Consider the following 22,049-nt stretch of genomic DNA (forward strand, 5'->3'; position numbering starts at 1 on the left):
TTCTGCTGGTCGACTTTTTGTAAACGGTTTCGTGTCTAGATATACTGCCAATTTGATCATTCGATGTACGATCCATTCGGTAGATCAATGGTGGGATCATGTGGATATAGTGCACCCCGGCATTTCGACGAGCTGAAGATAGTTTTGAAGATTCGGACCGATGATTTAAAAGCTCGTGCCATTCTCCCCGCAGTATGCTCCAGGGAGATCGATGGCCGGGCAGTCGGAAAGGTGGCTTATTTCAGAAAATACTTCGGCAGATGCCTGAATGGTTGATGACGTCTCCACTCACGAAATCCCCATGGGGGACCCTGAATTTCTCCCTCTGGCAAAGTGGTGATTTGAAAGAATGGTCTCAGTTTTGAGGACCAGGGTGTCCACCAATGTGGACCTTCCGTGTTGTCTCTTTGGACAACCGTGCTTTGTTCAATGTTTATGATGAATGATCCATGGATGGCGTAACCCATATATCCGAGATCCTCATATAAGGCTTTTATGGTACGATTTGTCGGCTTCCATGCATTCCAACATGCAAGTTCACCTTCTAGATACACGGCATACCATTTTCAAAATGTCCTGTCGGGATTATTTTCTCACGTCTTTTTTTTTTTTTTTTTTTTTAATTCCATTGGTGGCTTTTCGCCAGTTTGAATAGGAAAGGGATGAATGATGAAAACGGTCAAAGTTCTTGAATCACAAGAATTCCATGAACCAGCTTCAAACCTAGTGCTGAGAGCATTGAAACACCAAACATGGATCGAAAAGGGGGATCCGTAATGCAACGGTTTATAGGCATTTGCAGATGTTTCCTTGACGTACCCCTTGTTATGAATAAAGCCATGCAGTGGAGGGATTTATAGCAGCAAGCAAAGGCCCGCCGGCCATACTGGTGAGAATGCGGTGTCAAAAGCAAAGGCTATGTTGTGGGTTGTTGGGATGGACCCGTGCTTTAGTCATGTACGCCTACATGCTGTTGCTGGATGCCTCACGGCTGGTTCGGACCCGAAGTAAAATATGCCACGTCAAAACATCAAACCTTATCTTGATTCTATTAATGACCAAAGTTTGATCAAGTACTGGGGTTGCGTTTGTCTACCTACAAAAGCTGAATACATTTGGTTCATTGAAAGGCCCGTATCTGGTATATGGCAAGGGATAACAAATGCCTAGGAACATGCAACGACTTTTATAATGTTTAGTGCAGTGTGTTATATACGCCTTTATTATTTTATAGTATACGATTAAACATGCTCGTTACCTGATTTCACATGTATCTGTAAGTCAATATCATAGCCGAAAATAACACGACAGGTCCATGGGAAAGAACGGAACGGGGCGTTCCTAGGATCCCTGCCTAGATTTTCCCCTTGCAGGACGTTAAGGCAGTGAATGAATCAGGTCGCCGAATAACCTAGCAGGGTAGCCAGCTACTATGTGGCTTTGAGTAACCCAGAATAACATGGCGATCTTAACCTTTCTGCGTTTGCCAGTTGCAATTAAAATAAAATAAAATAATCTTCAAGTTTTGTTTTCCAATGCACGGCAAACGGGCTCACAAAATCACAAATGGCGTATTATGGCCCCAAAATGACGAAACCTTGAACGCAGTGATGCTTGACTGAAGAGTCGTAAGACGGTCAACGATTATGGTACATAGATGCGAGACCTACGAAGCTTCTCCTCGAATTTCAAGGAGCAAGGTCTGATTTTAGCGCTTCCTTCTAATAGGTAGAATGTGGTATATTAAGCTTTCGCCAAGTTTGCCTGACGCTGCAGAAAGGTTGATAATGTGTCGGTGGAACAATCTCGACCCTTCCCCATTTCCCCCATGCTTATTATAACGTTCAAATATTGGAGAGATGGTCCATCCAACGGTCACATTGTTGGATGGACCAAGAAAAATACTGCTTGGCATATATCAGTGGACTTGAGATGTGGCAAGTAATTATAACTCGTTTTCAGGACTCGATATACAGTTTTTAGATACGCTCGTTTATATTCACCACACCAATAACTCTTAAAATAAGATGACAGTTCATATCGACGCCCAACATGCAATCCATGCATTCATTTGGACTTGAATAGAAAGAGACAGGTCAAGTGCGCACGATGAGAGATTGAAATGCCCATTACAGAGTCTCATTGCCTTATGTCGGAATGGTATCACAAAGCGTACAGAGTTATTTTGTAATGAACTTCTGTCCATAAACGTGCTGGCCAGGTGCCTAAGCAGTGAGCAGGTAGCGATCCCCCATAATTCAGATCGGCAACACTATCTCGGATCTCGCCGCGGCGTGGTTCGTGTACACTCATCTCACGGCCGAGCACCTATAGGACGGGGTGGAAATATCATGACGGCCCCACATCCTGCATGAAACCGGCTCAAGGATCCTATAGTACATAATATATGAGCCTATGAACGCTGGATAAAACCAAAACAGAGAGAAAAGCCCACCTGCCTAGCGTTGCGGTACTGCATAGGTAGGCAACCTGGGGATTTCACCTTAGCACAAACCCTAGCTTACACGGCATGGTGCATTAGTACACCCCCTCAAGAATTATAAACGTTAGATCGGTACCAAGCCCCATATTTGGATCCAGTGATTTACCACGTACTCTTCCATATATTTTGTGCTGCATAATACTGGCTGTTATAGAGGTTCTTCGCCTGGTGCCCACACTAGTTGCTAGAAATTTCTATAAGCCGTATCGTACCGTAGAAAAAAAAATGAGGGAAGATACCAGGCACACCGGGGCAAAGAAATATGGGGCATGTACCAATCTAACGTATATTATGCTGGAGGAGGTGTATATTGATGCCTTTCAACCTTGACTCTTAAGCTGAGGTGGAGCCTTGGGGCTGTCTCACCAGTCGGGCGTCCGGGCCATTGCACGTGGCTGGAAATTTAGCCCTTCTGCGTTGCCACCACTAACCATAACCACATATTGTAGATCATCTGCTTCCTGGCACCAAGTATCAATATTGTTGTATTTCTACCATCTGTCCGTTTCACATTTTAACCATCGTTTGGACAATACTAATATCAACGCAAAACCCAAAGAGCCTTGGCATATCACTTGCGCGAGTGCGTTGACGTGAGTTCGATTACATTGGACGAGAACATGGAGCCGCTCAAGAAAAGGGCAGACAATCTGAGGGATAAGAAGAAGAATCTAGTCTTTTGATGAATCCACTTAATAATCTCAGCCACGATAGAGACCCGTCCCCGCAATAAGGGGATTGCTGGGATATGGAGCACGTCGCGGCCAACAACTTTTGAAAAGATTCCAGTGTCAATGCCTTATCGGAAATGTCGCAATGATTACCAGATGCGGGAACGAAAACTGAACAGGGCCCAGAAACCTTATGGAATAGGGCACACGTCTATTCCATTGGCACGATAAGTGATATAAGGAAGCTAATGCAGCTATTACGGGGGATGGGGGCGAGGATCTGCATGCGGTTGATTCCGAATCCTGGGTAGGGCGGGACCGGTCAGGAAGACGAACCTATTGGGCGAACTGAAGCACGTCAAATGCCGGGCGCCAATGCACACGGGTTGAACCTTATATGAATCTCGGGCTCTAAATGGTCAGATGAACCAGGGACCAAGGAGATGGGACAATAGAGGCTGTTTGGCAAAGTCAAGTTTCTGCCGGAAAAGGTTACCGGCAGCCCTCAACGCGCAGATTCGCAATCACAGCGGCTCGGATCTGTATGCACTTGATCTTGTTCTTCAACGGTTTTAAACTTCATCTCCTGTCTACGGGGAACTCGAAACAGGCTTTCGCCAACACAAATGCAGCAAAATAGGCGGCGCTACAACTCCATCACGTCCATACGACATGAACGATACCCAGAAAAAAGAATATCAAAGACGAACTATCTCGTACTTTCGTACGGAAGTCGCTTCTCAAAGTCATTGAGCGCCTCAGATCCTGTAGGCTGAGCTGAGACACTTTGCTTAGCTGACAGTCTTCGTGCCTCGAAGAGCAGATTGCTTACAGGGGCTTCCAATCACGAGCGTAGAGAATCGTTCTCGTTCCCGGCCGAGAGTAACAGCCGTCAACCACAACTCCCAGCAGGCAAGCGGTACTCAGGTACATATGAGAAGGGAAACAACTTTTCTTAGCGACTTCCGTACTGTTTCGGCTATTACCGTATGTAGTGGCCAGAGACATTGACGTGCCTCAAACTCCGTGCTGATGGCCGGCTCGGCTGCCCCAACGTCAGCCAGCGTGGCCCACTTTAAGAATTCTTCAACACCTGGAGGGTCGTGAACTCTTTTTTTTTTTCTCCGTTGGAGTGTTCCAAAACCCACATGGTACCATACGGCCGCACCACTGAGGACAGCATCTTTTCGTGGAGGCCGCATTTCCCGGGCCTGCCCTCGATCGGGGATGCTTCCAACCTGCTCTAGCGATCGGTTACGCTAGACATGTCCTGGGAGTCTTCATGAACTCAATCTTTACTCGAATGTCGGCATGTACTCATTGCCGAGGTTATCAATATTGGCATCAAGGATACCTCTGGTCTACGACATCTCTCGTGCTGACCTACTCGGCATCGTCTACCCAGTTACGGTGCAACGTCTCGTACTAGTCATTGGTTTGGTGGGACTCTTCGTGTAATTGGATTCATCATCCTGCTCACTGGCGAATGGGCGGGGGCGTTAATGATGTCCCGACTGAACTCCATACGTTCTGAGCCCCTGGTTGAGATGAAGAATTTGATGGAATCTCAGTTCTTGTTCCACCTTGCGGCAAAGTTGTTCATTTTCATTAGGCTCTATTACAAATCTTTCTATAAAGGCCATAATCTGATATGCACACCAAGTTGTGCTGAAGGCTACCTACGCAGGTTCTCAGCAACTCTATACCTCAATGGTGACCTCAAATGTAAGGAAGCAAAATATTTGAACCAAGGGCTCCTATAGTACTGCTATGATCCACATAAGATCAAGCCTTATACCACCTACTAATAAGCGTCTCGAAGATTGTCTATCACGCGTTTCAGCGCAAAGTCACATTTGTCATCCCAGATTGCAGGCAAGCTGCTAGACACAGATGACGAGTTGATAGATTTCCCGGTCCTCGCCGACTCGTAAAATCTCTTGAACCTGTTGACAAATTCCCGTGCCCGTGGAAAGTGGTTCTTTGACCCTGACGATTGTGACATGTTTGTGAACACTTTTTTCATGTGTTCACTCTTGAGCATGGATGCACCATCCTCCTTCAGTAGCCGGCTGCAGCAGACAAGTAGACCCGCCAGGCCAGTGGCTGCTGCTGTGGCGACCGAGCTGCCTGATTCGAACGAAACAATTTTGCCTTCATTGTTCTTGAAGGGAATATTCTTTCCGGGCAGCAGGAAGTCGACCTTTTCGGGATTGACCCAGGCGCTGGGTTCGCCTGTGTCGGTGGCACTACCGATACGAAATGGGTCAGGAAAGTCGCCTGGGTAGCAGTAGTCCTTTGTGCTTTTGCCTTGGTCACTAGTGGAGCAGAACATGAGAATGCCCTTAAGCGCAGCTTCTGTAACCGCAGCTTTGAGAGACTCCATGTCTTTATTGCCCTCCACCGGTGTTTCAATCGTCCAAGACATTGAGATCATGTCGACGCCGCACTCTGTGGCCCAACGAATGGCCTATATATTCCAATTAGTATTTAGTCGTTGAAGTGCATGGACCAGTGTTTACCTGGGTAGACATGATGTGTCCATCCAGGAGCGATATATACTGGGTAGACCAAGGATAAATGCACTTACCTCTGCTGCTGACTTTGGCGTGACCTGCCGATGTTTACCATCAGCACTCGTTCTCTCGTCGAGTCTTGCCACGTATAGAGAGACTTTGGGACACAATTGGCATATTATAGTCGCCATGCAAGTACCATGGTTGCCAGATGGGATATAATAAGGACTTCGGAGGTCCTCAGAATTGGCATATAGGCAAAATGACTTTCCAATCTTGATCTTATCGTCAAACACAGCCAGCGATGCGTCGACACCATCGTCAATGACAGCGATCTTGATCTCGCTGATTTCCTCAGCCGTTGGAGCACTTCTGAGGAAATCCGAGAACTTTGCCAGAGAGTCGATCCAAGTATTATCCCTGTTTCTTTCAATCAGCACCTGTCCCTAGAAATAGGCCAATATCACGTACAATTGCGTAGCACCGCCAGAATTCTTGAATTCAGAAGTATAACTGTTGTCTTCGTCGTCATGTATCTCTTGAACCTTTACTCTGTCCTGAGTCGCGTCAGAGATTGCCGTCTTGAAGTTGCTGATGTATGAGTTCAAAGTCTCCTTGTCTTCGAGGCCCTGCAATCTGTTAGATCAAGAAGCACTGCAATACAATTCTGCCATCATTCGTGGGCAATTAATATTCGTACCTTGCGTATGAACAAATTGACTTTTTGCAGCTGCGGATATGCTGTCATTAGAAAAGACCAATAATGATTCCTGACTTGAGAACGTACACTGGGGAACTTGATCGGGTTTGGAAGTCCCTGGCTGCTTGACCATCCCATGAGGACTGCATTATTTCCAGATGAGTATAAAGAGATTTCGCGGACGACTTTGGTCGAATTGGAAATAACATCAGTGTTCAGATCCAGCTTCTTCCAGTCCCATGTCTCGATTTGAAAGCGAGAAAGAGCTTGTTGAATACTGGTGTCGGAATGAGAAGGGTTTCTATCGTCTAGGACCATGACCCTTACGATCCGCTCGACGCCGTTGTTTTCCAACCACTTGAAAACGTTTGTCAAATCCGAGAGACCTTTCTTGACACTCGTCCTTTTTCTTCACAGCGGATTCGAGTTTAGTATTTACTGAACGCACAGTTGATCCGGGGCTAGACCTACGTTTTAGTCTTACGTATTGGATAATCCATCGTCAACTTTGGGATCGCAACATATTTCAAGATGCTCTCAAATTTCAAATGGCTCTTCAATCTTTCGAGGTAGTCCTCCGAAATTGTTGCATGTGGGAATCCGCCCAGATCAAACTCGATGTGACGTTCTACACAATGGTAAGTTTTGTTGTCAAGAGCTCGTCAGTGTGTGAAACACATGCGTACCTTGCCCTGGACGATATAGACAACGCATGATCCGATCCCGATCGAAATTTCTCACGCAGTGCAATCGTATGTACGAAGCGATGGGGTCTTTTGTGATCCGAAGTTGGAGTTGTTTCTCGTCAACGTTCTTTTCCTTGGTTTTGATGTGGTGCTCTAATTGATGTATCCTTTCCTGATACGGGGTTCGAGAGGCTTTATTAAGTGTCTCCAAGACAGACTCATGCTTTTGTACGAGCAATTCGACTACTTTGAGGAATTCCTGAGTAGCCTTGAAATCGGCTTCGCCTTGTTCTGGCGTTGCTGGTGACTGGACTGTCACCACTTTGGAGTTGTGTCCTGTTGTATTGGTGCGGATCGGGAGAGGATCAAGCCCAGACGGTGTCCTAGTCAGTGTAGAGTGTTTGCTTCCACCTCGGTATATCGTCGACGCGGACTTTGCCCCACCGCCTTCGTCAATCTTCTCATAATCATCATCATCGCTATCTCCTCCATGGGACTCGTCATCTTCTGTACTTTCTTCGTCTTCGCCGTCACTTTCGCTCTCCTCATTACCAAGGTCGTGGTCATCTTCTCCTTCATCCTCATCATTCTTTTTCAAGTCCATGGACATGCAAATATGGAGCGGCGTCTGTCCGGTTTTCTCTTCGCGTTTTGTGAACATGCCCTCGAATTGCGTGCACTTGTCCACCATCATCATCAGGTGACCAATGGGCAGTCGATTCTTGATTGCCAGATGTAGTGGATTGCCATATTGGCACGTGCTTGGGAGAACTTTGCTCAGATTCTTGAGTTTGCGGTCTCTCAGCAGAGCGTCGACAAAAATAGCGTTGCCGCGTACAAGGGATAGGTGTAACGGGGTGTAGTCGTCCCCATTCTTCTTCTCCAACAAGTCATGGTTGATCTCAAGAAACCAATCTAGAAACTGGCGCAACATTTCGCTTGACCAGTATGTATCCTCATCCCAGTCTTCATTGTCGGCTAGGATGTGTAGAACGGTCTTGTACTTCAAAGGACGCATATAACTCTGCTTGTAGTCCCTCTCAAAGACCTCTCTTTCTTTCCGATCGGTAAAATCAACCTTGGATGCCGCTTCAATCACTTCTTTGGGCGATATCCTTGTCTTCTTGGCCGACGATGTCTCCCCTGAACGGCTCGGCTTCTTCTTGGAGTCCTTGGACCCCTTCGCCTCTTTGGCCTCCTTGGCTTCTTTGGCCTCTTTTGACGCTTTCGAGCGTATCACCACTCTCGCTTCAGAATCCATGTTGTCGATAGTTGACTCATGGAGGAAGAATTATGCTGGCCGTCAGTAAGTAAAGAGATAGAAAAGTATATGTGCTACAACGTACATAGGCTACAGCATCCAGAAACATGAGTAGCAATGAAGCAAAGACGGCCTGATTGATTGCAAATGCTCAGGAGACCAGGCTCGCAGACTGTTGCGAGCAAAAGTGCTCGGCATGGAAGCTCCGACAATGGCTGCTGATAGACCCGGGGGTTCTTGCAGGATCAATGTGCCCATTTTGGGGGCCATGCATGTATAGTAGCGTTGAAGGATTCGCTGGTGCTAGGTAGCCGCTGTAGATTGATATGTTGATTGGTGCGGCGGCGACAGGGGCGCGCGTGAGAATCTGCATTCGGAATGAATGTAAGCGACTCGATGGGTCCATGAATGGTACATCTACCTTCCTACGATAGTGGAGCTACCTCGGAAGATGCTTTCTTTATCTTACAAGGTTCCATCCTCAGCCTGGTAGACACCCAACAATAAGTGCTCTTCATTCGCCTCTAATCAAATAGATCAACTTACGCTAAAACAACAGAAAAAAACATGGGATCAGACGACATTGTTCTTCTAGAGGAAGGGGACCCCAATTCGGGGTTTCGCACGCAAAACTTGCCTGGCGATAAAGCCCGGTCTGTCTTGATCGACGAAGGCAAAGCTTTGATTTTAAAAGCCACCCTTGTCAGCGTTACACATGGGTCTTACACTGAAGATGGTGACCCCGCAACCCTTCTGGTCTTCGAATTCACCTTTATCAGTGTCGAGCGCGCACGGCGGTTCAGCAGCGCTACCATTACGCTGACATTTGACGATGCTAGCGAGAACCTGAGAAACCGACCCGAGGTCGTTGCGATTTCGCCGTCTGGTCAATTTGCAATCAACAAGACCACGTCGTCAAGAGACCTGAAGCAATCTGTCAATGCTGGCTTGAATGGAACGGTCCTTGGAGTCGGCGGCGAGGTCGGATATACGTGGGAAACGTCCAAAGTCGAGGAAAAATCCCACGCAACCACTTTAATTGGATTGAAGCGTGTCGTTGGCGGTTGGGGCAAAGACAATCGCGTCATTTTCAAGCTGGATGAAGATGAAATCACAAAGGAGGGAATCCCGAGTTTTTTGCGTACAGCGGTACTATTGAAACGCCGAGACGATGTGCCCTTCCGCTTCACTATCGAAGTAGACACTGGCGTTGACTTTGGGAGCAAGATAAGGAGGCTATTTGGGCGCAAGAACCCAGATGCAATTGACCCAGTAGAATTGGATGACGAGACAGATTTGGAGGAATTGGGCATCACCACCCTCGACCCCAACAAGGTCGATTTGGATAACATGCGAGATCTCAATATCAAGGAACAGGCTGACGTGATCATCGCGACACTTATCCAGGTTCCGGCTTGATATAATAAAATGTAGTGGTTTGTGATTTCCTCTCCCTGCATTGCGCTGTTCCTTTGCAAACCCTTGTGGTTTTTTTTTTATCTTAGGATTAAAAATAATGCACTGCAAGTAATCTGTACGATATGCTTGTGAAGATTTGAGCACATCATTCAAGCAGTTCCATGAAGAAGCCATTCACAGAGGATCTAGGTGAAGTAAAACGTTCAATATGCTTCGTACCTACCTAACCTAGGTACCTAGGTTGTACCTTAATCGTAAGTGGGTGCGACCTGCACATGTGCCATGATGGTGCATTAGGTACTACGTATACGTACCATTAAGTGGTAGGGGTTAGTGTCTATTTCAGGGCGCCCTCCCCCCAAGCCCCCTGTACGTACGGGCTCGTGTGCGCCTGTAATGATGCAGCAGCTGACACTGGCCGGGCGGCCCCGCCAAATAATTGTAGCGCTAGTACATAGCACCCTGGCACCGACTGGGCACTGAACTGCCAACCCATCAGCTTCAGCTTTGCCGACGATGCAGGTAGGTCCTATGTGCGATGCGCCAGGCAGTGCACCCCCTCTTCATCATGCGTCTATCAAGGATGAGCTGGTGCGCGGCACAAATTGGGTCACGTCCCAGGCCATATACTCGGCACACACGGCGGAGTTGAGCCGATGCCAGGGGCCAAAGCCAGGTAAGCAGAGTGGTTCAATTCGTATCTCGAGCTTCTCATACGCGCCGGGAAGAATACTGTCGCGGACTTTATCGATCCAGCTCAAGTCTGGCGACAACATATGAATGTGATGGAGAACTATGCCGATAAAGATACTCAGTATGTCCGGCTGCTCAAATCCAAGGGAATACCTCTTTACTGACTTGACGTTGCAGCCTTGTACTCGTCCATGGTATTGGGCATGATTCAACTGCCTGCCAGAATGCGACCAAATTCTGGTCCACGCGATTTCCACGAGCACTTGTGACCAGTTTCGCATTCCTTCCTGAGCATGCAAGATGGGGAGACGGCAGCTTTCAAGAAAGAGCAGAGTGCCTCTTGGACACAATCTTGAAGGATCGGCGGAAATTGGTGAGTTGCCTAGTATTGTACCAAATGTATCAACCATGTCTAATTTATTCTATTCCAATGCAGACCAAGTCTGCCCATGATGAGCTCATGAGTGCCCAAGCCCTGCCATGTGTCATACTTGGCCACGATCTGGGCTGCGCTCTGGCAAAGCAGGTATGAACTGTCCCTTTCAATTTTCAAGATCATCTTGTCCTCTGACTTTGTTTATATAGGCACTGGTGATCGCTTCCGAGGATGCCGAGTGCGGCAGTTTGGCCAGCGATGCCGAAGTGCTAGTAAGTCCAGAACCTGATTAGAAGAAGAGCTTCCAATTGGCTGATCTTGAGTTTGTTACACCAGTTCTTCTTCCAGGATGTGAAGATCGGGGCTGACCCGGGCTCGTGGGAGCATCAATTGCTACATCTACTATCCAGCGCTGGATTGAGCTCAAACTCCCCTACAGAGCTTCTGAGGGAGCTGCCAGGTGCTCTTGAAGAGCTATCTTGGGCTTTCGCTGCTATTCAAGCACACCACAGGACCGTGGACATTTGCGATAAAATGTCATCACAAAAATCGCCGGTAGGTATCCAACAGCTACATTCCACGTCTCAAACATCTGCACCTCTCGATAATCGTTTCAAGAGTCTCATTTTTGCTCATGGCAGGTCGTTTTGAATGCACCGTGCCCTTCTCGTGAGCCAACAACCTTGATCTCAACCGACAAAGGAGAAGACCTGTGGCGATTCTATCCCGGTGATACGATAAGCGAGCACATCTTCGATATAATTAACAACTCATGGACTCAAGACCCACGATGTATATTTCCCCTCCTCGCAAACATCAGTGCCTAGGTGCAATGACGGCTAATAGTTCTTCTGCTAGTGGAATCTCGCGGGTGCCGCAGTCTTGTTCGACGTTTGTCAAAGATCAGCTTCTCAAATCATCAGATACGACTTTCGAGACCATCCATGAACTCATTTGACTGGATTCTCCATCATAAATCTGTCTCTGATTGGCGATCGTACGAAATAGATTCACCGAAACTTCTTCACATATCTGGTCCTCCGGGATCTGGTAAAATCGAGGCCTCTTCTCGCCTCATTAGCTTCTTGAGAGAGACTACTCCTACGTCAATCATTCTCACATATGCCTTCGTAAACCAAAGCTTGGAGAGCCTACCCAAAAGAGACTTATACATCTCCCTCATTCGTCAGATTCTTCTGAGCTGCCCATCGGCATTTCCAAGGGGAAAGCCGATATCGACCTGGATTACACACCAGACCGTCTTCAGCGTGGAAATGTTGGAACAGCTACTACTGTTCCTGTTGGAGGGCATTCCCAATCTACCAATCTTCTTTGCCATTCACGGATCATTCCCGAACGAGTCATCAGATGGAACAGAGCTGATTAACCTGCTCAAAACGCGCCAGGACCTGTCAAGCGTTTGCAAATTGTTGCTTATCAATGAAGACCAAGCTTATAGCATTGGTGCTTTGGGCGACAACAAACCAAACTGTCGCTATATTGACATCATCCACGATGCAAATTATGAGTCCACGCTTGAGGGATACATTGGCTCAAAAATTGAGCATTTGATTCACATACGTCCTGAGTATGCCCTAGGACAAACCGACATCCTCGAAAAGTTAATTCAAACAAACTCGTCCTTCCTCCAAGCTACAATCAGCCTGAAACTTCTGGAAATTGCTCAGATTCCCACCACTCGTGCGCAAATCCTGGGCTACATCGGCAAGTTGACAATGTCTCTGACCGACACGTACAAGCTTGCGTTTCATGATGGCCAGAAACGGTGCGCCATCCCGGTGCTGCCACTACTTCAGTGGATCACTTTCGCTGTTCGTCCGCTATATCAGACTGAACTCGCTGTTGTGGCTGCTCTCATCATTCCCGGTCAGCTCTCGGGCGATTTCCTTTCTGCAAACATATCACTGAACATCGGCCAAGATATCCGGTGTCTCAGAGGTACATTGATCAAGCTCGTTGGCAGCAAGGTATATCCATTGCATCAATCTCTGCGTCATGCCTTCACCGATCAAGACAATCATGATAGTAAGGATCCAGATGGGGCGATATTAGACAGACTGCTCGATTATCTCGAGTTTGTCTTCGAGTCTACCCCTCAATATGAGGACGTTTCAGCCACTGAAGCGAGTTCAGTGATATCAGATAATGGCGATGTTAAGCCCCTTCCCCTCGAAGGTCCGGGTTTAGGTCTAAGTCGATATGCTGTGTCCCACTGGCCGGACCATTACAAAAGGATGCGTGGCCGGCCAGAGGTCAAAGATCGTATTCTTACAATGTTTGAGAAAGAGAACAATTTGAATATCTGGTCACGACTCTATCATCAATACATTGGCCATATCGATATCGATTTCAACCATGTATTGGACATTGCTGGACGTTTTGGACTTACAGATCTTGTTGTTGATATAGTTCGGAGAGAAAGGCAGTCTTCAACGCATACTGAAGAGGAATTGAACAAGATATGTTCCAATTCTCTCGAGATCGCAGTGATATTCAACAACCAAGAAGTTGTCGAAATGCTGCTGGACTATGGAGCAGAGTCCTCCGATATAATCTGTTTGGCGTAAGCAACTTCCAGTGTCGTTTATCCCCTTCTCTGGGTTGTCTCATAAGCAAGCATTACCCAAAATGGTTTTGCGAGAGAGCAGACTCAGACAAACTGCTTGAAAAAGCTGCTTCAAACTCATTTACCTACCCAAATAGGCAATTGCTAACACATCTTGTAGTGTAAGACATGGCCCCATAAGTATGATCAAAAGGTTGATTGAACTTCGGCCGGAGTTGATCAATCAGCAGAGTTCCGCGGGAAATACACCTCTTTTAATTGCTGCTCGGGAGGGCAGAATCAGAGTAGCAGACTTTCTGCTTCAGAAGGGTGCCGATATCTCAGCTGTGCCTGAATATCCCCCAGGTGGGTACACGATGCAGCACTGCTTTGCAGCGACAGGAAACACAAGCGCACTTCGTCTATTGATTGACGCAGGCGTCGACATGAACGTTCAATCGTTTGGAGGCTGGACGCCGCTACTGACTGTGGTGGGCAGACGAGCTGAGGAATCGCTTAAGTTACTTCTGGAACACTCGGACATCGGTGCTCGACTAGTGGATGGGCGCTCAGCACTCCACATTGCCGCATATAGCGGCTACGAATCGATATGTGACATTTTGCTAGACGCTGGGGCGGACGATCAATCACTTTCAAATGATGAGTACACCCCACTTCACGAAGCTGCGATGGGTGGGAACCTTGTTGTTTTGCGCAAATTCCTGTCAAGGTCTGAACACGCAGTTCAAAATCAGAACGAAGCTGCCGAACCGGAGCTGTCGGCGCCCTTCGATCCTGCAAAAGAGAGAAATGAGCTTTTGCACATTGCGGCCAGGAACAATCACCTTGAAATTGTCCAAGAATTACTCAAGGACAATCGGTATGCTTCGAAAAGAAAATGTTCGACGGCAGTGCTATGGGCCGCCCAGAGAGGATACATTGAAGTTGTTGCCACGTTGTTAGCTTCTGGAAAAGTGATGGCAGTTCAGGATTATGAAGGAAATACGGCCCTTCACCGGGCGGCCGCCAATCAGTCTCAAGCCATCGTCGAATTGTTGCTACAATCGACAACCGACTTTGATATCAATGCGCTGAACAAGCCTCAGGAGACTCCCTTGCACTGTGCAGCTAGATCTGGGAGGCTGTGGACAGTTCAGACCCTGCTGAATCCCCGGCGTGGGTCTGGTGCCAGAGCAGATCTTAAGTCCAAGAGTGGCCAGACGGCCCTTCACGTGGCTGCCTCATACGGCCATACGGCTATAACAGCTGCACTTCTGGAGCATCCAGACATGAAAGATGCATGTCTTTCAACCGACGATGATGGCGATACTGCGCTTATCCTCGCTGTTAGAGAAGGCCATGTCGAGACCCTTGAGGCATTTCTCCCTTTGCTCTCAAAACACACGCCCCAGGACCTCCAAGGTCCAAAAGATGCATGGTATGCAGCCGTAGAAGCCGACGGCGAGAAGTGTATACCAGTCCTTTTGCACAATAAATGGCCGATGATCAATGATGACAGTAGCCCGCGAGCTACTGCACTTCATCAGGCGGCGAAGAAAGACGAAGTGGATTTGATGGAGCTGCTATGCAAAAATGGAGCCAAAATCGAGGCAAGGACCCTATCCGGAGATACGCCACTGCATTGGGCAGCCGAGCATGACTCAAAAGGTGCTGTACGATTTCTGCTAAACAGGGGAGCCACCATTGATCCACACGACGATGAATGGGTTACACCATTATGGAAAGCAGCGTACGATGGCTCTTATGATTCCGTACAGGAGCTCCTCAATGCTTCGCCCAAGCCAGACGTCAACGTCCAGAAAAGGTCGAATGGCTGGACGCCTCTCCATGCAGCTTATGACAGAGGCGACATTACAAAATTACTGCTGGACGCCGGCGCAGATCCAAGGATACTGAACGAGGCAGGAAATCCAGCATTTTACGAAGCCGCAGATCATTATCGAGGGCATGAGATCATTCAGCATCATTTGGACGCAGGCATGGATCCAACAATGAGGAACAAGAAGGGACAAACAATCTTGCACGTTACAGGAGACAGCGGATCTCGATCAACCGTCGAACTACTAGTTGCTCGTGGATCTGACATCAATGCAAGAGACGACGAGGGTATTGCCCCAATCCACGTGGCCATTTTAGATGAAAACCTCGAAGTCGTGCAATGTCTTGTCGAAAAGAATGCGGACTTGGAGGTCGACTGCCAACGCTATGGAACACCTCTGATGGCTGCGGTGCAATCGGGCAACACAGAAATCATGAAGATGCTCCTAGATCGGAGTGCTAGAGTCAATAATTTCAGTCATGAGCATATACACCACACACCGCTACAGGCAGCAGCAGCGAATCGGTCACATGATTACGTACGTCTGCTATTAGAGCACGGCGCTGATGTCAACATAACAGGTGGCACTTTCGGAAGCCCTCTCTGCGCCGCTGTTCGTGAGAATGCTCAAGATTGTATTGAGTCATTACTCGAGGCCGGCGCTGATGTAAACTTCGTGGGACCCCAAGGTACAGCACTTGAGATGGCTATTGCGAATGACAGTTGGGCCGTTGTTGATCTCTTGTTGGGTCAAGATATAGATCCAAACTCTACCAGCCGTGGAAGATATGGCACAGCTCTGATTGCTGCCATCAACAGTGGCAACTTTGAGTATGTTGGAAAGCTATTGTCTCGGGGTGCGAATCCGAATGTCCAAGCCGAAGGCAGGGAAAGTACCACTGAAGCTGCAGTCAAGAAAGGCGATACTGAAATCTTCAACAAGCTTTTGATGCACGGCATGGAAATCAATTGCCAAGACCCATCAGGACGTGGTCCGCTTTCTCATGCAATCGTGTGGAAGAGTCTGGATCTGGTCGAAATCTTGTGGGATCGAGAGGAGATTGATCTTGACGAACAGGACTTTGCCGGGCGAACCCCACTCATGTTGGCCGTGATTCATGCCCCAGACATGGTTGGTGGTCTCATTTCACGGCATGTGGACGTGAATGCGAAGGACAAATTGGGGAGAACAGCACTGGTCTATGCTATCCGCCAGGACTATGATGACCTTGTAGAAGACATTATCAAGGCTGGTGCAGATCCGCTGATGACCAACAACCGGGGAAGGGACTCATTGTATTGGGCTGCGCTGGGATCTAGCCGCAACTCCTTTGATGTAATCCTCAAAGCGGTCCAGGATTGCGGTGATAGTATTCGGCGCCGTGATTCGGTGCGACTGGCTGTCAATGCTGCTATAGCCGGAGAAAATCCAGGCTTTATCGAGCGCCTGTTGGAGGAGCTGGATAGTGACTGGCAACTGGCCGACTCTGACGACTGGAGCCCTCCCTACACCGCCATGAGGTATGATCAGGTAGGTATCTTGGCCAGTACCAGCGAGAACCTCGGCCATGGCCCACTATTCCGTTCGCTGGAGACAACCGATCCTCAGGCGGTGCCCCGTGAGTGGCATGCGTCGGACCACGCGACGGCTCTACTTCGCGAACCCAATCCGCTGTCGATTACCGTTCAAGGTATGCGACATGGTAATTCTATCAAGATATAATTGATTGCTAACAACATCTCTCCTTTCTACAGACCCGCCCCGTGAAAATGAATACCCCCAGTGCATTGCTCGTGCTGACCACCCAATGGTACCCGGTGCGTCCGGTGTGTATTACTTTGAGGTCACGATTGTCTATAACCTCGATGATTCAGAGTAAGTTTTTCTAGTCTCTAAGACAGATTTTGCCTTCAAAACATGTACTTACACCGCCGGCCCCGACCCACAGCGTGCTTGGTATCGGCTTTTGTCGCGAAGACACTCCGCTGGAGGACGAATACCTTGGTTTTGTTGACGGTTCTTGGGGTGTACATCATGACGATGGGAAAGCCTACGGCGGCTCCAGGGCTGGGGCCAAGTTTAGCGAAGGCTTTGACAATGGCGACGTCATTGGCTGTGGAGTCAATTTTGTCCAAGGGATCGCGTTTTATACAAGGAATGGAACAGTCATTGGTAAGTGAGAGAAACTCCTACGTCTGCTGGATGATGAACAAGAATGAAACTAAATCGAAAAACATTCAAGGCCAAGCATTTGACAACATTCGTGGAAGGCTGTATCCAGCCATTTGTACACGGATCGGTAAGGCAGGTTGCGTTCTGCGGGCACAGTTCTGGGATTATGATGGGAACGGGAATTCCGGATTCATGTTCAAGGGCCCATATGATGGAGATGAAACGAGAAAAGAGTCGAAAATAGCTCAACAGGCAGCCGAGGAAGATAGCAGCAGTAGCTCGTCATCTGGTAGTTACAGCAGTAGCGAAGTCTAAAGCTGCCACTGAGGGCTTATATTGAGCCCCAGCACGATCAGAGAGTGATTTAATGTTCTCCTGTCTCTCGCCTACGCCTGGATCCTATGGTACGTGGTGTTCATGTCGGCATTGTTGTTGGAGTTATCGGTCAACCTTGAAACATGTATCGTGTAGATGAATATATGTATAAGTCAAAGTTCGTTTAACTGGATCGAAAACTAAAATTCATGGCATTCCCTGGTAGCCCACATATCGAAAGCCAAACAATTGATTGGATTCAATCTATGTTCTAGCCTAAAATATTGACCCAATTGGGACTTTCAGTGCCTGTTCCATCATACCAGACAAGATAATAGCAAATCGTCGTAATGAGATTGAATATCGTCATGGCAAGAATAGTGCTGTCAGACTCCGTTTTGAGGAGGCGTGCCAGCCGGCGATCGGTGCGAGCACCAAGAGACAGCGTCCAGCTCATAAATGACTTGAGTGATACCATGAACTTGCGACGGGATACTGCATTGCTGTCTGCGGGGCCTCCTCCAGACGGGCCAGGCTCAGTTGGCGGATCATTGGGGATAGGAAGGGACAGTGGTTGCGATGCAACTCGGGGCTCTGTACCATCTGGCGCCACTGTCGGTAATCTTCCCCGCCGAGCAATCAGATCACCGAGTCCGCCTATGGTTTTGGCCATTAGGATGCTGACAATGGCAACGCACGTCACGTAACGGCATGTGTCTGTCACACGGATCGCCCAAGCAGGTAGCGGACCAATGGCTGATTTGGGCCTTTCCATCGTCTGGGCGAGCTTCTCCTCTGTTTCTCCAATGCCCGAGACCATGGACAAGAGAAAAAGTCCAAAGATGGGGATCGCGTAAGGTGAGGACAGGGAGCGACGGAGTGGAGGAATCAAAATACGTGCAGCAAATACCAGGACCTGCAAAAGTATAATAGAGACACAGCTAAAATTAAGCCAGGTGCTCACATTGTGCACTTGTGGAGGCAAGTGAATGATGACCGAGGAAGAAATGTCGCACCAGACGCCGATTTCCAGAGCGAATTGACTATATAAGATGAAGAGGACCGACATCAGCAGTATCGCAGACGAGGTACTATCCGGGCCATCTGTAACAGGGTAATATCCATCCGTCTCGAAGCGACTCAAGTCAATAATGAGCTTTGTCACGGCGGCAAAGAGATACAGCGCTGCACAGACTTGCGTGACAGGAATACCGCGCAAGCTAAAGACCTTGATAGCCTGGGGCAAGACGGCGAGGAAGGTAATCGCCAGCCTTACGGTAGCGACGTTTGCGGTCAATGGTGCCCGCCGCCGCCGCCGTCTCGCGGGATCATCATCGCCCAGTGCTCGGCACAAGACAATGACGTCAATGATGCCGTCGAATAGACACGTTCCCGGAAGAGAGCGCAAGAGGTCAATCTCGCCGTCGATTACGTTGCGCCCCGGGCGGCGACTGCACGTCGATGGCTGCGTCACCGCGGCTAGGGCCAAGGTCACGAGGATCCAAAAGGCCGATTGGCCGCCGACTTGTTGCTGCTGGGAGGACTCTGCGGTCGGTATTTGACTTTCCATGATGTGAATGCAATGGAGTCGTGGATATTTTGATTGACGCGGAATTAGCAGCAGCAGCAAGGTAACGACGACAAAGCTGCTTGCTGACCGTACCTCTTATCCCACCCCTGCGACGTGGGGTTGCTCCATCCCCAAAGCGCCTTGTAAGGCGAATCCTCCCCATGAGGCAGTGCATCAATGATATGATATGCAAGAGTGTTGCCCCACCACAGAATATGCCAATGATTTGTTAGCAATCGCGGGCGAGAGATTCATCACTTATCTTCATGATCATCCGGCTTCAAATTCACAGCGGCAGCCACTCACCGGCACAACAGACTCATGATAAATAAATGTCGAGTTTTTATTAATTTTGTGTGTATTTAATGTTAAACTTTTGTTTCATCATGTCGCTCATTTTCCACGTGAGGCTGTGGCTCAGAGACCCCGCTGAGTGTTGCCGCTCAACTCATCATCATAACTGGATCCCAAACCAGCCTTTTTGCCGCGACCCTTCTTGCCAGCAGTTCCAGTCGTGCCCGTACCAGTTCCCTCGTAAGACGCCATGTCAATCTCGGGAGCAGTGGTGGTGGCATGATGCTGGGCATTGAGGTGGTGGGTCTCATGGATATTGTGCTTGGTGTGGATGACTTCAGGCTGGATGGTCTCCCGGTTGACTACTGGCTGGACAGTCTCGTGGACGTGACTATAGGTTTTTCCTGTTAGAACATGTGGGGTTTCTTCTCTTGATTTCATGGTTTTCAATGACCATATTTTGATTGACTTACTGGTGAATATTCTCAGTCTGCCTGGCCGGAGCAGACTCCTGGGTACGTCTGGTCCCCTCAACCTCGCGCAGGTTACGGAACTGTGCACCTTCCTGCTGGAACTGCTTGGAGGCAGTGTCGTCTCTGTGGTCAAACTGACGGCTGTCCTCGGTCTCGTTGTAGGTGTGCTTTGTGGGCATGACCTTCTTGTCCTTGACGGGCTGGACGGTGCGGTGGTAGTGGTCCTGGTGAATGTCCTTGTCGACTTCCGTGTTGACTTGCTCGTGCTCCATGGGCTTGACCGTCTCGTGCTGGACCGCGGGAGCCTTGGTCTTGTGGACCGTGGTGGCACCCTCGTGCTGCTCCGTCATCTTGCCTCCGGGCGCGGTCTTTGAGCTGGCAGATTCGAGTCCGCCCCGTTTGCTGGTGCTGGTCCCTTCTTCTTCGGTCGGAGCAACGTAGCCCTTGAGGGTCTCGCCGATCTTGCTAAACATGCCGCTGGGAAGTTCTCCTGCCATGATGGAAAAATTGACTAAAGCTGATATGAGGTTATCCGATTCTTTGAAATTATCGAGACTGGTTCTGAGGATAGTTCTCCCTAAACAACTCAGCCCCTGGGAAGCACAACACTCCCCCTATTATAGTACTTGTCCATCGAGTATGCGCAAATGATCCCGCTGTTCATACGTCATGGCCAACGTGTTATTCTCACATGGAAATATGAAACATGATTTCCCGTAGATATGTAGATGAAAGAATGACGTCCTGTAGTGCATATTCATCGCGACTGGCCCGAAGAGCTATAGTTCCCCTCAGGCTTGCGCAGGTTCGTATGAGTAATCGGAGTGATGATGTAGCAGGGACTGTGGCTAGTGTGGTCTATACCATGGCAGCGCCACATGGTTTACTCTTAATCCAAGGGAAAACGTTCCAGGTGCATAAGAGAAAGATAGAGTTAGGTTCTGCCCGGCATGGACTACCAAGCCGCAGATCAGACTCCCAGAGCGGGACAGCGAGAGATCCAAGCGAGTAATTGGATGTCGAGAAAACGCATAATCAAGTGAAAATACGGGCTAGGCAGCGAGATTCCAAGTAAATGCGAATGTTTGAATATTCAAAAGCTCTTGGCACACATCTACTGGAGCTCGCATCCCGGCCGACTTGTTTGCGCCCCGAATTTGGTTCAAACTTGAGTGACAAACGTTGACCGGACCAAACTCTGAAATCGCGCCAATTCTCCGCACACAAAAATCTGCATGATGACGGTCTCAAGGTCTTTATCTTGTTTATCCATTGCAAAGCTTCCGCAGCACACATGTGTCTCTTTCCTTGGGAGTTTCCCGAGGTGAGGTAAAGATTGCTTCATTCTGGTAGCGCAGAGCTTCCCTTCTCGCCCGCCCGCAAACACGGCTGGCACAGATGCAAAAGTAAAAGATCTTGGCTTTCCGTCATGAAAGTGTAATCGGGAGAGCAAAAAGAGGGGGTTGCAGACCATGGCGTAAAGTCAATTCCATGGCAACATATGGGGGGATTCACAACCCGACAAAAAGACACAGAGTTACCGTGACACCTTTTCTTGGCAAGCCCGAATGCATCGTGGGCATCCGCACCTCTGAGCTGAAGGATTCCCCATCCACGGTAGAATAGGTTGTGGGAGAAACTGGCTTGGTTTCGTTGCAAAGGGTTAATGAGAGTGTTCATTGGCTTTACAAGAATCGGCTTGTACTGCTTATTACCGGAAAGGCGGCTGTGTCGGACGACGTGGCTATTCAAGCTTTGGTCGGGCATATGATGCACTTAGGTAAGGGGGCAGCTAGTTGACGTGTTGTTTAAAGAGGTGCTCACAAGCAGATCTGATCTCGTGGAATATTTTTGTTTGCAATCATATTCTTGGCTATCACGTACGTGCAGCAAAGCATCGTTCGCTAATCCAACAAACCACCTGCGGTAAAAATTGTTCATCGTGCATAGGCGTGCATTTGTTTTTTGGAGCCACCGTTTAAACATGGTCAGT

At 48.5% G+C, this 22,049-nt stretch overlaps 5 protein-coding genes across 5 annotated transcripts; 2 read left to right on the forward strand and 3 right to left on the reverse strand.

The window, feature by feature from the left end:
* Positions 1-4,978: 4,978 nt before the first annotated feature.
* On the reverse strand, positions 4,979-8,337 carry PFICI_08747 (uncharacterized protein; the record flags this gene model as incomplete). Its single annotated transcript, XM_007837328.1, has 6 exons — positions 4,979-5,644; positions 5,765-6,110; positions 6,162-6,319; positions 6,478-6,799; positions 6,862-7,018; positions 7,077-8,337. 6 exons carry the CDS (start codon positions 8,335-8,337, stop codon positions 4,979-4,981), a joined length of 2,910 nt encoding a protein of 969 aa, XP_007835519.1.
* Positions 8,338-8,904: 567 nt separating this feature from the next.
* PFICI_08748 (uncharacterized protein) lies at positions 8,905-9,756 on the forward strand (the record flags this gene model as incomplete). The annotated part of the gene is made up of 1 exon (XM_007837329.1): positions 8,905-9,756. One exon carries the CDS (start codon positions 8,905-8,907, stop codon positions 9,754-9,756), a length of 852 nt encoding a protein of 283 aa, XP_007835520.1.
* A 531-nt stretch (positions 9,757-10,287) lies between these two features.
* Positions 10,288-17,719, forward strand: PFICI_08749 (uncharacterized protein; the record flags this gene model as incomplete). The annotated part of the gene is made up of 11 exons (XM_007837330.1): positions 10,288-10,432; positions 10,513-10,570; positions 10,627-10,822; positions 10,886-10,975; positions 11,035-11,097; positions 11,162-11,466; positions 11,706-13,409; positions 13,573-16,922; positions 16,987-17,107; positions 17,181-17,404; positions 17,475-17,719. The coding sequence occupies 11 exons, from the start codon at positions 10,288-10,290 to the stop codon at positions 17,717-17,719; spliced, it is 6,501 nt and encodes a 2,166-aa protein (XP_007835521.1).
* Positions 17,720-17,990: 271 nt separating this feature from the next.
* On the reverse strand, positions 17,991-19,289 carry PFICI_08750 (uncharacterized protein; the record flags this gene model as incomplete). Its single annotated transcript, XM_007837331.1, has 1 exon — positions 17,991-19,289. The coding sequence occupies one exon, from the start codon at positions 19,287-19,289 to the stop codon at positions 17,991-17,993; it is 1,299 nt and encodes a 432-aa protein (XP_007835522.1).
* Positions 19,290-19,706: 417 nt separating this feature from the next.
* On the reverse strand, positions 19,707-20,553 carry PFICI_08751 (uncharacterized protein; the record flags this gene model as incomplete). Its single annotated transcript, XM_007837332.1, has 2 exons — positions 19,707-19,974; positions 20,057-20,553. 2 exons carry the CDS (start codon positions 20,551-20,553, stop codon positions 19,707-19,709), a joined length of 765 nt encoding a protein of 254 aa, XP_007835523.1.
* Between the last annotated feature and the right edge of the window lie 1,496 nt (positions 20,554-22,049).

Source organism: Pestalotiopsis fici (assembly GCF_000516985.1).
Source record: "Pestalotiopsis fici W106-1 unplaced genomic scaffold PFICI_Scf_6, whole genome shotgun sequence".
Lineage (NCBI taxonomy): Eukaryota > Fungi > Ascomycota > Sordariomycetes > Amphisphaeriales > Sporocadaceae > Pestalotiopsis > Pestalotiopsis fici.